At 37.7% G+C, this 19055-nt stretch overlaps 1 protein-coding gene across 5 annotated transcripts in view; it reads left to right on the top strand.

The window, feature by feature from the left end:
- Positions 1–19055, top strand: part of BRINP3 (BMP/retinoic acid inducible neural specific 3) — a 199262-nt gene that overhangs the window by 9827 nt on the left and 170380 nt on the right. For 4 of the 5 annotated variants that reach the window (XM_068690176.1, XM_068690173.1, XM_068690174.1 and 1 more), the window contains one exon: positions 3976–4261. The exons of the other annotated variant lie outside the window; for it this stretch is intronic. In XM_068690176.1, the coding sequence (XP_068546277.1) occupies positions 4026–4261 (236 nt within the window). In that variant the 5' untranslated portion in view covers positions 3976–4025. The remainder of the gene's footprint in view (positions 1–3975; positions 4262–19055) is intronic. 5 annotated transcript variants of the gene reach the window in all.

The following is a 19055-nucleotide window of genomic DNA, read 5'->3' as shown; positions in this document are numbered from 1 at the left end:
AGTATGCATGGTTTATCAATTAATGTTCTTTACACAAGAGGCCTCAACTCAAAAATCTTAAACACTTCAATTTTATACTATTTTAGGTACAGTAGCTTAGTGGGTTTATAAATTACCACTGTGCAACTATATATAATTTTTAATATTTAAAAAAATATTTCCATGAAAAAAGACAAATTTGCTGGATTTTACCCTAAAGTACATAACAAAAAGATTACAGACTTCTTGTTGTCTTGCTCAAAGCTGAATTTTTGAAATTAGTCCCAATGGTCACGTTTGTTTTGCACTTGCCAGTACTATATTTTCGGCTGATGTAAATGCACAGATTTTACCAGTCTACTGCACCCTTTACATTTTCGTGAAAGCTAAGACTTTGCTATGGCATTTCCAGAAATCAAATTCATGACTCATTCCATGAGTAAAATTCATTCTGTATCAACGCCAGTGAGGACAATAGATTTCCACAGATTTCTAAAGAAGAATTTAGCCCATTATGTTTCTTGAACTCAATGTAACCTCAGAATTTAGAAGAGGAAAGGCTGAAGACTTATTAGCATTTGCAAGTGGTAACTGGTGAAACCCTGGGGATAGCAAAATGTAATTTTGCTGTGCACCTATACCTGATAATTATCTGTAAGTTAGCACTTTAAAGAGGCAGCATGTTGATAAGCAGTTTTGTCTGAAGTGTCTTCTTTACAGTGTCTTCTCTCCTTTAAAATACACCAGCTCAGTTACTTAACAGGTGTTCATTTATTTTTTCAGTTCTCACATCTCACTCTGAAAACAGCAGGTGCTCTACCACAAATTTAATTCAGATTGTTCCTCCCTGGAGTTCTGTGCTGGCTGTTCTAACTACAACCTTTGTATGCCTGTAACAGTCTTTGAAAATTGTTTTTAATGTATTTGCATTTATTAGAGAATTTGAGTATTTAAAACCTTGAAATATTTTTCACAGTGTAACCTTAGGAAAATTCCTTAGGCTGGGATTTTCTAAATTATCTTTTAATAGGAAATACATATTTAAATATTTTTGCCAGCTTACAAAATTCTTGGTCTTTTCATGCTTCAGTTCCTTATTTGTTAAACTGAGGTAAAAGCTTACCTCAGCAAAGGATATTATGGAAATTAATGATGTATTATATTATTGATATATTGATGATTATAATAATGATATATATATATTAAAGGATATTATGGGAATTAATGATATACGGATTGTTTTTGCAGTGACTGGACAGTATATACAAGTGGATAAGTGTCATAAATGTACACGTTGTTTTCCACTCCCTAAAGACTAGCTGTATATTTACACGTTTTTGCAAAATATTTTCATATTTTTAAAACCAAGAGGTTATTTTCTTCTGCAGCTGCACAGGTTCTCTGAAGTTTTTTTGCCCTGTAACTACATAGTTTCTCTAAAGATGTTTTGCCAGTGGTAAATTTATGACATACCCTGAGGTGTAACCTTAAGGATAGTATAGTGCAAGGCACTTCACTATCCCTTCTACAAGTGCATATTTGATCTGCATGTAGGAAGATGATACATATACAAAGTAATTCATTTTCTAGTCTTATTATTAACATTTTTAATACAAAAGGGGCTCAGTTAGTCATCATTACAGTTTAATGCTCTGAAACACTTCGGTGTTAGTAAGTACCCAAAAGAGTAAATACCTATTTCTTAATTTAAACCATTATATATATATTTTTTCCAATAGAAAATATAATTTAAGAATCACAGGAAATTATGTCTTAGCTTGCATTTTTATAACAGCATTAGATGTAAAAATTAAAATTATCACCATACCCTTTATAACCTCGCATAATGTAAAGAAATTATGCCCAGGATCTTCCTAGTCTGTTAAGAAGATGAGGGAGGGGGGTGAGTTTGCTGTGCAATATATTTCTTCTTGATTATAGGAATGTATTGGTGGGAAGGAGAGGGAGAGTAGTATTTGTGCATTTTAACTCGTGTGATGCAAAAACTCATCTGGCCTGTCAGGAAGAGACTAACTTCTTCATTCATACTGAGATAATTCTTACCTGGAAATGACACCTGAATAATTACAATGGCTTTTATGGGCCAGGAGAGTAAACGATTTCCTGTTTTGCTTCAGATCTATGCATGCATGTTCATCAATCTCATAAAGTTTACACAGCAGTGTAATCTCACGTACATGAACTTCAGTCTGCAAAAGAAAAGAACACTGGTCTAGGGATAAGACTAAAACTTCATATAGTATACACAGATCTGATGATTGCTTGTAAATGATTGCATGTACATGATTGCTTGAAAATATAAATAAAAATTTGAGAGTTCTTTGCTGCAACATCCTGGAATCTCATTTCAAAAAGATGTATAAAATTAATGCAGTCTGTGTTTTGTGATCATAAACAACCATGATTTCAACTCGGTGCTTTGGCTCAGCATGAAATAGACGACTAGTCTTTTTTTTAGTGAGGTTACTTACACATTTAATGGTTGCATGATAGGTCCAAATCATGTTACATTTTTGCCTAGGAAGACAATAAACCTTCTCTGGTTGTATAGACAATTATTCCATTCTCAGGCTGCAAATTCCTGTTGATTCATATGAATTTCTATTCTTTTCTGGAGGCAGTTAACATCTTGCAGCAGATATGCTTATAACCTATACTGAACACTCTTTAGAATATTAATGTCTAGAAAATATGAGAGGAGTGTATTTATTCAGCTACATCATTTCCATTATAATGACTGAACAGTAAAGACTATGTAGTTGCAGGATGGTTCTATTGGAAGCAGGCTTCGTTTGGGATACACTTGCAAATTAAATTACTGATGGAAAAGAAAATGTTCCTGCCAAGTAAAAAAAAAATAAAAATATAGCAAGTGTAATGTAAAAGTGTCATAATAAGTGCTGTTTTATTTGACTGTGAATTAGAAATTGTTTTTCATGAACGTGTTCACATTGTTTCATCAACTAGAAATACGAAGGCCCTCACATTAACATATTTTGATTAATTCTGTGCAGTTTTGCCTAATACTGAAAATTAGAACTGAATGTTTCTATATATTTCAGTATTTCTGAGAACGTCTTGCTCTTGAATAGATGTTTTCACAAAATCTGAACAGTATACCAAATCATTATTCCAGTTCACAGTTATGGGACTGAGGTATAGAAGGAAACTGGCTTGTCTTCACTGAATTCCTAAATGATGCTATGATTGATTCTTGGTTTTTAACTGGACACCCAAACAATTCTTTATGTTCAATTTAAATAGTGTTTCTAGGTTGATCTGTTCAATTGGAGTGAATTGGACTGCCAGTCAAGTGCTGCTGTTAGGGAGACTTAAAACTGTGGCACCTGGAGCCTGAATAGTTCATTGAACTCATCACTCTCTCTGGCTCCAGAACTATTGAACGGCATAGTCACTCTCTGTCCAGTTATGCTAGTTTGAACAGAATAACTCAAGTCTATTAACTAAGTTTGTAGTGAAGGCAAGCCATTAAGTGACTCTTCCAAGGCCAGAAAAAAAAAAAAAAAAAAAAAGAGAGAAAGCAGGCTGTGTCTTCTGGATCTCACCTGTCTTCTGTCCAGTAGATGAATTGAGACCTTATTTAAAGGCATTTTTTTATGCTTTTGTACTGATGCTAACAGGCAATCATTCTTCTGTTGTATATTCTTCATTATTGATCAGCATTATTTGGGAAAAAAAAAAAAAGAAAGAAAAAACAATCCCTCCTCTGAAAATTTGTTAAGATTTCCCTTTGACAGTGAACATTATACTGATGATGTTAATGAAGACATTAGTTTCACAGCATTTGAAGTATTGAAACACTCCACTGTTAACTAGCCTAGTGGGGTTTATGCTAATGTAAAATGTAATAAAGTAGAGGCCACTATCTCTTTAAGCTGAAAGAAAGGAAACTTGTTTCTACTTCCAAGGGATGCCTAGTGTGTGCTTATCTAATTGACTGTGTATTTTGTCTAGGTGTTGAGGGAAAGCTAAGAGAATGAAGGCTCTAAGTCCCCAGTGGAAGCATGATATGGCGATGCAGTGCTGGTGCTGAATTGTTCTCTCTGATGGCTCTATGGGAGTGGATAGCACTGAGTCTTCATTGCTGGGTTTTAGCGGTTGCTGCTGTTTCGGATCAGCATGCCACAAGCCCCTTCGACTGGCTCCTCTCTGATAAGGGACCCTTCCATCGCTCACAGGAATACACAGATTTTGTGGACAGAAGTCGACAGGGATTTAGCACAAGATACAAGATTTACAGGTATGAAGCAAAGGGAAAGCAATTACAGAAATAACATCCTTAGAAGCTGTAAATTATCAACAAGGGTTTCCTTAAATGAAAGTTTTACATGTCCGTAGACACAAAAATCATATATGCAAGTCCATATATGCACTGCACACTATGGAAATGCTTGCTTGTATTGTTTCTATTCTGTTTAAAGAAATTTTGCTAATTGATAATATTGCTTTTGAAAGCATTGTTTACTACCTATCTCTAGTCTGACAGCCTAGTGACGTACTCAAAAATGTTCTAAGGTATTCAATCAACTTTTCTGGGGTTACTATGGGACACCCTTGTTTGTGAAGAAAGATCCAGTTTAATTGCTTTCAGTGCTGCTCATCAAGACATAAACTGATACTTTACAGAAGAAATTGTGGCTTCAAAGATACAGCTGGCAAAGCATAGGCTTCACTGTACAAATAAGGGCATTTCAAAAGTAACTCAAAAGATTTTACGTTAGTTTATTCCCATGTTTAGAGAAGTAGCTTTCTTATCCCTGAGGGACTGAGCTCTAAGAGTCCCTGTTAATTTTAATGGAAGTTCATAGAATCATTAAGGTTGGAAAAGACCTCCCAAGATTATCACCCTACCACCAATATCACTCACTAAACCATGTCCCTAAGCACCAAGTCCAACCTTTCCTTAAACACCCCCAGGGATGGTGACTCCACCACCTCCCTGTGCAACCTGTTCCAATGCCTGATGGCCCTTTCTGAGAAGATATTTCCAGTCTGAACCTCCCCTGTTGCAACTTGAGGCCATTTCCTCTAGTCCTAAAACTAGTTATCTGCAAGAAGAGGCCAACCCCCAGCTGCCCACACCTTCCTTTCAGGTAGTTGCAGAGAGCAATAAGGTCTCCACTGAGCCTCTTCTTCTCCAGACTAAACAACCCCAGTTCCCTCAGCTGCTCCTCACAGGACTTGTGTCCCAGGCCCTTCACCAGCTTCGTAGCCCTTCTCTAGACATTCTCCAGGGCCTCAATGTCCTTCCTGTACTGAGGGGCCCAAAGCTGAACACAGTACTCAGGGTGCGGCCTCACCAGAGCAGAGTACAGGGAGATGATCACCTCCCCGGCCCTGCTGGCTGCACTGTTCCTGATCCAAGCCAGGATGGCGTTGGCTTTCTTGGCCACCTGGGAACACTGCCAGCTCATGTTCAGGCAAGCATCAATCAACAACCCCAGATCCTTTTCCTCTGCACAGCTTTCCAGCCACTGTGCCCCAGGCCTGTAGCACTACATGGGGTTGTTGTGACCAAAGTGCATGACACAGTACTTTGCCATGTTGAACCTCATCCCATTACCTTCTGCCCATCGACCCATCCTGTCCAGGTCCCTTTTCAGGGCCTTCCTACCCTCCAGCAGATTGACACTTCCCCATAAGTTGGTGTCATCTGCAGACTTACTGAGGGTGCACTCAATTCCCTCATCCAAATCATCAATAAAGATATTAAAGTGTTTGTTCCAACAGAAACCTCAGCAGTATACCAGCTGAGGAAAAAAGGGAAAAAATGGGAAGACTTCAGAAGTATAGATCTGCTTGAGAATTTGTACCTGGCTATAGAATCACTTTCATTATATATTTGTAACCTGTCAGTTTTCAGTCTTTTGAGGCAACACTGGTGAAATACCTTCTTAATCATTCGCAAGAGGTTTAACTCAGTAACACCTAATAGGTTTATAATGGACCTGGAATGAAAAAGAGAGTTCAGTTTAATGGTCGTGAGTCAATGACAGATGAAAAGAAGGGAAGAAATGAGAAAACATGAGAGAATAAGGACTGAAAAAACAAATCTATAAGCAGAGAGACTTATTGTTATAGATCGTTCCCAGAAGCAGAGATAGTGGTAGCAGTGGTGCAATGCAGGACAAATTGTTAACTTCTCTAATAATTCTCTAGCCTATAAACACAGACCATTTTGGCATGGAACAACACGTACTGATTAGATTTAAAACAACGAAACAGTCTGTGTAAATTTTATACCTACTTTAAATTGTTATTCCCTGGTGGTATATATTTCTTTAGAAGGAAAGAGTGATGCATGCCTACATGCATATGCCATTCTTTATTTCAATGACCAGTGCCCTGTAACAAATCTGCTGGTCTCAGTATATAAAGCTTTTATTTTTAAGGAACTTGCTTTATTTTTCTTTCCTAAATACATGCAGTAGAGGGCACTCTGTTGCAGGTCAATTTTGTAGTGGGTTCTTTTGCGATATTATAGAGAAATTAAACACATTTTGAAAAGAAAGTGTGATTTGGAAATATGCTCTATGAAGCAGCTTGTCTAAACAGAACAGCATTGTCCTATATTTATTGCATTTTAAAAGCTAGCTGTCAGGACCAATAATGTAAAGTGAATAATGCAGAGACTGAGATAACATATTTTATTCCTATTATTCTATATTAGTCAACACTGAACAAAAATTATCTTGCTAAAAACATGAAAGATGGAATAGTATTTCATTTCAGCTCTTTCAATCAGGTCCTTAGGATTTTTTCTTTTCTGAGCCATCATTACAGAAACATTGTTAGGTTTTCTAGATCTGTAATCATATCTCTAATATTTCTGCATAGGTTTTAATTGACTTTAATTTACGCAAACCCAAAGAGAGTGTCATTTGTATTTATTCCTGTCCTCTGCTTATTCTCTTCAACAAATGAACTGGAAAGAGACACAAGCTACCAGAATAAATAGAAAACTGTCTTTTAAGTTATTATTTTATTTTTTTTTTACATTTAGTTCTCCCAGTACAAATCTAACTGCAAAGTTCCCATATAAAATATGGTCCCATTAGCAAGTAGTGCAGAACATGGTGACCTTGCTACAAACCACACACCATAAATTTAATTCCTGTTGCTTGTCTATAAGCTTTCTCAGGCTGAAGTATCTTGAGTCTAATTGGACTGTTCATTGCCTCACCTATCTTTTATCTAATGAAAATGAACCCACTGGGACACAGTCCTGATTAAAATGGAGAGGTAAGAAAGGAGAAGAAAGAGGGGGAAACACAGAATATAGGCCTGTATTGACTTATCTGAATCATATGGCCAAGAAAAAAAGGTGCCACTCCAAACAGTGATGACAGGAGGGCCTCCTTTTCCTTTTCTCTTCTTTTCACCCCTGAGAGCCCATATCTGCCACACCAGTACTGTCATTTGTATGGCAGGAGACAGACTATTTTTAAGGTTTGGTTTCACCTACATCTATATAGTAATTGCTTTCCAAAATCTTTTTTTTTTTTTTTTTTTTTTTTTCACTTACATTGTATAATCGGCTTGCAGTTAAAACAAATGGAGTCCAGCTTCAAGACTAAAACACAAGAAAATACATCAATATGTGGACTCTATGCTAGCATTTCTGTTTTCCTCCTGTTTTTATGCCAGTGAGTCAAAAAAGCCATTGCTTTGTATTAGCACTATAAACAACTGCTCATCTGACCATGAATCTGTTATAAATTGTGAAGATAATGTCAAAGGTTGGTACTGAGAAAATGTACCTATTAATTGAGGCCAATTTCTTATGGGAGGTCTTAATTTAAGCATATGAAACACAAAGAAATAAAATTACACTTTGCCTTATCTAGCTTTCTGTACATAAAACAACTATTTGAGAAAAACAACTGATGCATAAATTATGGGAGAGTAGCAGTAGAAAAATCTACTCTCACCCATATTTTAATCTATGTACTAAAGGTCAGTTATGTCCACAGGCAAACAAGCTGATCCTGTAGAACGCCTAGCTCCTCAAGGAACTTTCAGTGTTACAGGATAGAGATGGAAGAAACAAAATATACATGTTTTAAACCAATATACAATGTTTTAAACAAGGATTTGCAGAACACTAAATAATTGCAACTGATGTCACCATTGTTGTTATAAGTTGGGGAAGGTGGACTCTTTATGGTGAATCTGTGGTGGAGTAATATTTCTATACTTTTTCATAGGAAATATCCTCCTGCAGGAAATTTAATTGTTGCAGTTTCTGATGGCATTTATTGCCAATAATCTATGAAGAGAAATGTCAGGGAAGCATCTGCTTGCCTGCTGAAAACTGCTAAATTGGTGGGAATGCTGTGTCTATGGAAGGCGTCTATTTCATGGAAGGTAGCTTGTGTTGTTAATAACAGCAAGTATTTCAGCAAGGGAACCTGATTTTATAATTTATTTAATACACAATAGGAATCCTGTGCTGCTTATGTAAATCAGCTACATGGACAAAGGAATTTAAATGAAAATAAAACAAGAAAAGATGTTACCAGGGTGGAAAGAGTGATTGTGAAATTATGCAAAGAATATATATCATATCAGAAAAGGTAATTTCTACGAACATATGGAAGCATTTATGCTATCAAATAAGGTCCTGAGGAAATTTCCACAGGGATATTCTTTAGTTTTGTTCAAGTAAAATGATTTAAAATCTGAAACATATTTGAAAAATCAGGGGAAAAAAAAGCCTAGCTTTTTCTTTCAAGTCTAAAGCTTTGGAACATTTGGAAAAAAAAAGAAAAAAAAAAGAGAGATCTGGAAGAGGATACAATTATTGACAATATACATAGCATACAGTGATATGAACTATTTCCACAAAAATCTGTCACAATGCCAAATTGATATAAACTGGCTACAAATAAGTCTAGGCTGGCTATTTAAAAAAGGCTTCTAACCTTCAGAATAAAATCATTCTGGGAGAAATTATGTTGCAAAACCTTAAAATCCTAGGAATTGGGGAAAAGTTATAAGATGTTGCTTATGATAGTGGACTATGTTTTAGTAAGTATAGAGGTAAGTGTTCCTAACAAGTGTAGAATACTATTCAGGAGTATTCTGCAAAGGGAGAAGAAATTGTCTCTTGAAGTACTAAGTAGCTCTGTGCAGAATAATATTTACATGTATGTGGTTTGAGAAGTGTTCCCTCAGAAGTTGTTTTAAAAAGGCTTGTGTTCCTGAACAACTCAAAATGATTACAAAGCAATGCTATCAAACTAAAGTTCATTTTGTATTAAGGTATACTGGTTTCCTCTCATACGTTCTGAATGCTTTGGCAGTTGAACCTATAGGGTAAAGTGAAAAAGACTGAAGACTATTTGAACACTCATTACTATGGTTTATCACTTGTATGGGAAGTCCAGATTGTCCAGAGAAGGGCGACGAAGCTGGTGAGGGGCCTGGAGAACAAGTCCTACGAGGAGCGGCTGAAGGAGCTGGGCTTGTTCAGCCTGGAGAAGAGGAGGCTCAGGGGCGACCTTATTGCTCTTTACAGATACCTTAAAGGAGGCTGTAGTGAGGTGGGGGTTGGTCTGTTCTCCCACGTGCCCGGTGACAGGACGAGGGGGAATGGGCTTAAGTTGCGCCAGGGGAGTTTTAGGTTAGATGTTAGGAAGACCTTCTTTACTGAAAGGGTTGTTAGGCACTGGAACAGGCTGCCCAGGGAAGTGGTGGAGTCACCATCCCTGGAAGTCTTTAAAAGACGTTTAGATGTAGAGCTTAGGGATATGGTTTAGTGGGGACTGTTAGCGTTAGGTCAGAGGTTGGACTTCATGATCTTGAGGTCTCTTCCAACCTAGAAATTCTGTGATTCTGTGATAGTTGTAGGCTAGAATATGTTGATAGGTGGGTAAAATTAAACTAACTTCAATGTTGGTCCTACTTAATCACAGAATTTCACAGAATCAAAGAATTTCTAGGTTGGAAGAGAAGTCCAAGATCACCTAGCCCAACCTCTGACCTAACACTAACAAGTCCTCCACTAAACCATGTCACTAAACTCTACATCTAAATGTCTTTTAAAGACCTCCAGGGATGGTGACTCAACCGCTTCCCTGGGCAGGCCATTCCAATGCCTAACAACCCTTTCTGTAAAGAAGCTTTTCCTAATATCCAACCTAAACCTCCCCTGGCACAACTTTAGCCCACTCCTCCTCGTCCTGTCACTGGGCACATGGGAGAATAGATCAACCCCCACCTCACTACAGCCTCCTTTAAGGTACCTGTAGAGTGTGATAAGGTCGCCTCTGAGCCTCCTCTTCTCCAGGCTGAACAAACCCAGCTCCCTCAGCCGCTCCTCGTAGGACTTGTTCTCCAGACCCCTCACCAGCTTCGTCGCCCTTCTCTGGACTTGCTTGAGCACCTCGATGTCCTTGTAGTGAGGGGCCCAAAACTGAACACAATACTCTAGGCGTGGCCCCACCAGAGCCAAGTAAAGGGGAACAACCACTTCCCTAGCCCTGCTGGACACACTGCTTCTTATACAAGCCAGGATGCTGTTGGCCTTCTTGGCCACCTGAGCACACTGCTGGCTCATATTCAGCCGACTATCAACCAATACTCCCAGGTCTTCTCTCCCAGGAAGATTTCCAACCACTGATCTCTCAGCCGGTAGCTCTGCTTGGGGTTGTTGTGCCCTAGGTGCAGGACCTGGCACTTGGCCTTGTTGAACTTCATACAGTTGACCTCAGCCCATCAGTCCAGCCTATCCAGATTGTCATGCAGAGCCTTCCTACCCTCAGTCAGATTGACACATGCACCTAACTTGGTGTCATCTGCAAACTTACTGAGGGTGCACTCGATCCCCTCATCCAGATCATCAATAAAGATATTAAATCAACAAATTTCTTCACAATTATATGCCTTCGACGTACAGCATTATTTAAAAAAAAAAAAGGCAGATTCAGTTGTGTGTGTGCACAACAGCATGCCCTGATTTGCTCTTCTTTCCCCATTTTATAGTCTGGAATGATATTTCCTTGTGCTCTGCCCAAGGCTGCTTTCAACTGATAATTTAGGAATTTTGGGACATTGAGAGGAATTAGTAAATGTCTTCAGTAATTTCTTCCAATACAAATGTTTAGTAAAATGGAAGACTGAAAAGAGATAGCTTCTGTCATCCCTTAAAAAAAAAATAAGGAAACAATGGTGTGGCATTTCTTGGTGATGTTATTTCATGTATGTATTTGATCATATTCTAGAAGCCATTATCATTGATATTTTTTGGAAGGGACCATTTGATACTGGAAGCATCAGAGGTATTGTCTTTTTTAAATAAGACTGTTTCTTTGGAAACTGTATGGGAACTCATGTATTAGCCGTGCACCTCTGTTTTCTTAACATACAAAACCCACAATGGATGAGAGACGTAGTTACAGAGGAATAGAACAGGATTTATTTTATTTTTATTGTTTTTGAAGTGGGGGGCAAATTAGTACAGCAGAAGTTGAGTAAATAAATGGTCTGTAGTCAGAAACCTCTGACTTTATCAGGTGACAGTGTGAGGTAGCTTTCAGTGGGAAGCTTAGCAAATTGGTCGGCCATTGCTTTCAACTCTTCAGAGCCTTTGCTTCCTTGGGCATTCAGTTGCATGCAGTGTCACTGCTGGGAAGCTGAGAACTAGAATTGTAAAAGTATGAAAGAGAAAACAAGTTTATCTTCCACAACTGCCCTATCAGTAGGAAATAAATAGCAGAAACTGTTGTATCTGCCTATTCCAGAAGTTCACTGTATCAGTAAATTGGTTCTAGCCTCCATCATAATTGGTCAGCTTGCTTTAGAGATTTTTCCATTCAACCTGGTGGATAAAAGGTACAGTAATCTGATGTGTCTTCGTTCTCAGAAGGTTTACAAAGGCCTAATCTACCGAATGTACAAAGTCCTCTTTTTAAATACAGTAGTTCATAGACTGGGAATAGAGAAGAACAGCTTAAAGAGAATTTCTGGCATAGTAAAGTGATAGATTTTCACTTTAGTTTGTAATCCAGCACTGTGGCCTTATTATTGCAAGCAGTATAACTACACAGAACAAAAAAACATTAAATTATTTTCTGAAGAATTGAACAATTGTGGTTTCTTATAGGAAAAAAGGATTTGAAAGCTAACATAAAAAGTGTACAATATTTCTTAAGAATCTATGGATCTGAAAAATATGAATAAGTTTTGTTTCTGGTTGCAATATACTTTAATAGCCTCTCTTAGTCTAGGTAGCTGAGGACAACAAAGACGTCAAAATTTAAACAACTGACCTTGCTAAAGCTACTTGTATAAGTACATACTTGAGCAAGATAAAAGCTTTAAATGACTGTATTTCCATTCTAGCAATATCTAGACAGTGTTCTGCAAAAGTGTTAGATTTCCAGCTCTTTGTTTCAAATGCAAATCTCCCTTTCATAGGAAAGCATTTCTGTCTTACCTCTATGGCCTGAACATATATCAGCCAGAAGTGCTTTACAACTAGAAATTGCTATTATCAAAATTATATTAGTTTCTTGACCTATTTATCAAGTGGATTTTCTGAAAAGTACATGTCTGTGATGAGGTAGAAAGAAAAAAAAAAAGAAATGTAATTTAAAATGAGAAGCTACGTTTACATCACAGGAAAGTTTTTAAAATGCTTTCACATGAATTAAATCTGGAATCTAGTTTGGTTCACCAGTAATATCAAGGAGTTAGTGATTACATCAAATGGACATTCACAAAGTCAGAGAAGTCTTTCAATGATAGTCCTATGACTGCCACATATGGACTACCTACAAAAGCACTGGCGGACTAAGGGACCTCTCAGATGAAAATAGGAGGTGCAGGAGATAAGGACTGAACACATTTAGGTATGTCTTCACAATCCCAGTTATGAAATAGGTTTACCCAAAGTATGATTATCCCCAAGAACAAAGATAAAAGAATCTGAGCTCCTGTGGATGCTTGTGGCTCAGGAGACAAGAGGGAGACAAGCACAAAGGCATCAGAGGTCAGTAGAAAGAGCCAAGAGTAGTGAGTTCTGATTTCCAAAATGTCCCTCCTTTTCCATCTGTGTTGTATATGTGAGGCATCACAGTAGAGAAGTCATATGGTCTAGGTAAAGGCCTAGAGCTTCTTACTCAAGAATGAACACATAAGAAATCAAGCAGACACTTTCTGACACTTTCTGCAGCTTTGGCTCTAAGTCAGTCTGAAGGTCTAGGGAAGAGTATGACCACACCCTGATGAAACACTATATTTTTAAGAGATACTGGTTTCCTACTGAATCTTACAGGGTTCTCAAAAAAACAAGAAATTTATCAGAACCCAATTCTACAGCATTCAAATATCTTCAAGATGCTTTTCCAATGACCAGAATGAGACCTGCACCCTAACATACCACTCCATTTTGTTAGCTGAGTATTAAATTACTGGGTTTCAAAACAAGTGCTAGCACTGGATAAGATATTGGGGAATGGTGCTGGCTGACCCAGCAAGATGAGGGTTCTTAGGAGTCAGTTTTTTTGACAAGAATACAAGAATGTTTAAACTTGGCAACAAAAGAGAATATTGATGCCAACATTGCTTTCTGTATTTTTTTGTTTTATTTTATAATACACTGCAGCAGTCTGTGTTTTGACAATCTTTGTATTTCTTCTTATTTGTATGGTGTAATTAATCATAGATCCTGAGAAAAATCAAATGAAAAGGAGGAGAGTGAATCTTATTTTTTGTGAACATTACTGTAATCCATTTCCAGAATATATCCTCTTTCAAAATCTAATATTTTAAAGATTATTACTAGACTAAGCCCCCTACTGACTTGTTTTCCTAGAACAAAGAACATTTATTTAGATGATGTGGTGTATCATCATTTCAGCTAGTAAGTTCATAAATCATTCAAGATGTCTTAAAAAAATAAGATAATAGAAGCTGTGACTTAATGGTTTCAAACAATCACTGAAGTAATATTAAAGCTGTTTAATACTAATAATAGCTTAATTCTCAAGTCAGCAGGATGGTCTGCCAAGATCTTGGACATGAAATCAGGCCATTATCATTAATTCTTTGATGATTTTTGGTTAGATGGGGCTTTGTTCTTCCATTTACTTTTCCTTTTCATTTTTGTTTGAATATCCCTGATAGTACTATTGCTGGTATTCAAGATGTAGAGCATCTCAAATGCTGATGATTTCCATAAAAAGAAAAAAAAAGAAAGAAAAAAAAAATTGCCAATATTTATTTTGCTTACTGAAATTAAAGGCTTTTCTATTATTACTCGAAACAATTTATCTGTACTTTCATTTTAACCCATTTACTATTGTTTTTCATTGTTGCTGCTAGGTCAGCGGTACTCTCCAAACAGAATGGCTAAAGTTTTCAGTATTTTTTTTTTGTTGTTATTAGAATTTATCCTCATTTTAAGTCTGCATGGGTGGTATGTAATTTTTACACAGAGAAAAGAACAGAACAGCACAGAAACATTTTCTGTATTGGCAGAAGCATAGGTTGGAAAGTATGATTCTTTTTATAGAAGAGTAGTTGTATGTTTTCCATACAAAAGAACAACTGGCACCAAATGTGCTTACTTAGGATTTTTTTTCATTTTCTTCTGATATCATTGACTTAAGGTCATGCTCAGTATCTCAGAATTCAAATCTTAGTTTTCTTCCTCTGATTGCATGGGTTTTACTTGTCATTATACTGGTTGTGAAATTTTGTTGTGTAACTCCAGATTCCTTCCAACAATGCCCTTGCAAAGAAAAGCAATGCCTCAAAATAATGTCTTGTTGCTTGATTATCACTAGAATACCAATATGACTGTTACGGAAAATAGTGTTCTTAAGGTCATTAATGGCTGCATATCTCAATTCATCTTCTGACACACTCATTTCCAACTAATTATGCAGTTTGAAAAGAGATGGCATTTTTACTGATCAGACAATTTTATGTATATGGAGAGAGTTCTGCAAACTACACGCACAAAGCCCACTAGCAATTTAGAAGTTGTGTATGCAGGTCTCACATGTGTTGAAGAGATACCATCTGGCTTTAAGCAATGAATATTAATTTCTCAAGGGAAAAAGACATAAAGACATATACAGGTTTTGACTTATATGAGCAACATAATTCAAAATCTGAAGCATAAGCAATATTCTACCAAATATTCTGAAAGATCAGTGGAATCTGAAATATAATTGATGCATTTAAAATAAATATTTGTATTTATTGAATTGAACTAATTCTGAACTATATTCTTACTGTTCTTGAAGTTTAAAAAACAGGGGTTTTTAACCTATACCCTGACTTCTAGTAGTAAAATTGTATATTTTACTAGGAACTCAAATACAGTATCAGCTTTGCCTACTTACAGATATATGCTATATTTAGGTTTTAAAAAGAGGCCACACAATTTTATCCAGTTTCATCTGCATTTTATTTAAATCATATCTTTAGCTGTTTATGTAAAACACTAGCTATAAATTATAATAATAAAACCAAATTCTAAATAATACACAGCATAACCCATCTGATAAACTACACTAACAAACAGGAAAAAGACTTTTGTTTACATTTCACATACTTATTTGTGAAAAAATATACAACAAAGTAATAATGTCAAATGTTTAAAATTGAAGGACCTGTAGTTAAGTCTCTTGTTACAAACAACTGTTTGTTGCTATTTTTATTTTATGAAATATCCAGTGATGTCTTTGTTAGCATACCATGAAATATACAATTACCACTTCCCTAGCCCTGCTGGACACACTGCTTCTTATACAAGCCAGGATGCTGTTGGCCTTTGTGGCCACCTGAGCACACTGCTGTCTCATATTCAGCCAACTATCCACCAATACTCCTTCTCTGCCAGGAAGATTTCTAACCAATCATCTCCCAGCCTATAGCACTGCTTGGGGTTGTTGTGCCCAAGATGCAGGACCCCGCACTTGGCCTACACCACATTTATAATTATATACATAGATTTATATACATTGATGAGGTCTCCCCTCAGTCTTCTCTTTTCCAGACTAAACAGCCCAGTTCTTTCAGCCTGCCCTCATACATGTACGACAGGTGCCCCGGTCCTCTAATCATCTTTGTAGTCCTCCTCTGAACTCACTCCAGTAGTTTTATGTCCCTCTGGTACTGAGGAGCCCAGAACTGGACACAGTACTCCTGGTGTGGCCTACCAGGACTGAGTAGAGGGGGAGGATCACCTCCTTGGCCTGCTGGCAACATTCTTTGGAATTCTGTTGGCCTTCTTGGCTACAATGGCACACTGCTGACTCATGGTCAGCCTGCTGCCCACCAAGACTCCCAGATCTCTTTCTGCAGAGCTGCTCTCCAGCAGGTCAGTGCCCAGCCTGTACTGGTGTTTGGGGTTATTCCTTCCCAAGTGCAGGACCCTGCACTTGCCTTTGTTGAACTTCATGAGGTTCCTCTCGGCCCAACCTTCCAGCCTGTTGAGGTCCTTCTGAATGGCAGCACAGTCCCCTGGGGTATCAGCCACTCCTACAAGCTTTGTGTCATCAGCAAGCTTGCTGAGGGTGCACTCTGTTCCATCATCCAGGTTGTTGATGAATAAGTTGAACAACACTTTACCCAGTACCGACCCCTGGGGGACAACGCTAGCTAAAGCCTTCCAACTAGATTCTGCACCACTGAGCACAACTCTCTGAGCTCTGCCATCCAACCAATTGCCAGTCCACCTCACTATCCTCTCATCTAGGCTGCACTTCCTGATCTTGCCTATGAGGATATTATGGGAGACAGTGTCAAAAGCCTTGCTAAAATCAAGGTAGATCACATCCACCACTCTTCCCTCATCTACGCAGCTAGTCATTGCATCATAGAAGGCTATCAGATTGGTCAAACATGACTTCCCCTCTGTGAATCCATGCTGACTATTCCTGATCACCTTCTTATGCTCCCCATGTTCAGAGATGACCTCCAGGATGAGCTTTTCCAACACCTTTCCAGGGATGGAGGTGAGGCTGACTGGCCTGTAGTTGTCTGGGTCCTCCTTGCCCTTTTTGAAGACTGGTGTGATATTGGCTCTCTTCCAGTCCTCAGGCACCTTTCCATGACCTTTCAAAGATGATGGAGAGTGGCCTAGCAATAACATCGGCCAGCTCCCTCAGCACCCAATGATGCATTTCATCAGGGTCCATGGATTTGTGGATGTCAAGTTTGCTTAAATGACCTCCGACCCAATATTCATCAACCATGGGAAAGTCCTCCTTTCTCTGGACTTCTGCTCTTTTCTTCAAGATCTGAGATTTCTGATGACTAAGGGCTAGCAGTAAAGACTGAAGCAAAAAAAAGGCATTCAGCAACTCAGCCTTCTCCATATTGTTTGTCACCAGTGTATCCACCCCATTCAGCAGCAGGCTGAAATTTTCCCATCTTCTTTTTTCTACTGATGCATTTGAAGAAGCCCTCCCTATTGTCATTGACATCCCGTGCCAGATATAATTCTAAACAGGCCTTCGCCTTCCTGTTCACCTCCCTGCACACTCTGACAGTGTTCCTGTATTCTTCCCAAGTGGCCTGTCCCTTTTTCCACATTTTGTCAACTTCCTTCTTCTGTCTGAGTTTTGCCAGGAGCTCCCTGCTGATCCATGCAGGTCTCCTGCCCCCTTTGCTTGCCTTCTTGCTCAAAGGGATGCACCAGTCTTGAGCTTGGTGGAAGTGATACTTGAATATGGGGCAGTTCCCAAGTATTTACCTGCCATTACTTAGAGTGATAGTGTCCTCAGGTATGCTTTCTTCACTCAGAGATGCGTCCCCAGCCAGTGATTTCTGGGCACAAATATTGTTGATTTGTGACCTTATGAAAGGTAAATAGGTAAAATGATAAAGGCAGAAATAAAGCTCTCATATTTTGCATTTCTGAGGAGATGGAAGACCCTAGATAAACATCAAGATTTTGTTTCAAATCTGCAAGAGCTTTTTTTGTTTGCTTGTTTAGTTTTAAATGCATAAAACCGTGCTTCATTTCCTTTATTATTGTTGTTGTTGTTGTTGTTATTATTTATTTGTTTTATTTTTAACAATAAAGTAACAAAAGATCTTTGTTCAGCTGTTAACTACTGTTTCCCATTTTTCACATCTGCCTTCTTTCTTTGTATCTGACCAGACTGTGTGGGAAAGAGAATGTGAGAGGAGAAGGGCATTATGATATAGTGGTTATGAATAGTACTACCAGGGGTTCATTCAGCACATAAAAATATTGGCATGGGTCTGGGATGTATAATCCTTTTTTATACCTTTCCTTTTTGTACAAAAAAAAAGAAATAAGGAAAGGAATACAGTTTTTCAGTTTGAAAGAAGCAGGCTGAAGAATTTATCTCAATTTTTGTGTCTGAAACCATTTGACAAATACAATACACACAAAGATTTATTGTATTTAGGCATAACAGTACCAATATGAAAATGAGATGTTCAGCACCATTAAAGTCATATTTTTTTCAAGACCTGGTGATTTGCATCAATAACTGTTTTGCAGGGAATGCCTTTACTTCAAGAATTGGCTCCAACCAAAGACTTAATCAGAGACTCATTTGACAGGCAGTCAGAAAACACTAACTCCAACATGTCCTACTGATATTATACTGATTACAAAATAATAGAAAAATGGGTATGCAGCTCATATCAAATCACTGTTTTCTCAGTGTTATTTTTTCTTCCCAAACATACCTATAATTAGCTCATTTCCAGTAACAGCAGGCAAGATTATAGCAATGGCAGCCAGAGAAAACACATTAATATTTCAACATTACAAGAATTAATGGCAAAATCCTTTCTTAAAATTAAGGAAACTTTCAGCAGTTAAGACTCATGATCTCTTTCATGCTTGTTGACATGAAACATTAGAAAGAAAAAGGAAGGGCTTGAATGCTATTTTTCCCTTTTCTGTCTAGATATTAATATTTGGTTGGTAAGATTTTTAGTTCTTAAATAAGTCAAGCTGTAGGAGTTTGACAAAATGAAAAGCTGAACTAAAACAAACAGGATTATGATTGTTTTCTCTGGAGGGTAGCTGAAAC

This window comes from Anas acuta, chromosome 8 (genome assembly GCF_963932015.1).
Source record: "Anas acuta chromosome 8, bAnaAcu1.1, whole genome shotgun sequence".
NCBI classification, from domain to species: domain Eukaryota; kingdom Metazoa; phylum Chordata; class Aves; order Anseriformes; family Anatidae; genus Anas; species Anas acuta.
Note: the sequence above shows the minus strand (reverse complement) of the source record. Positions and strands in the feature narration are given on the sequence as shown.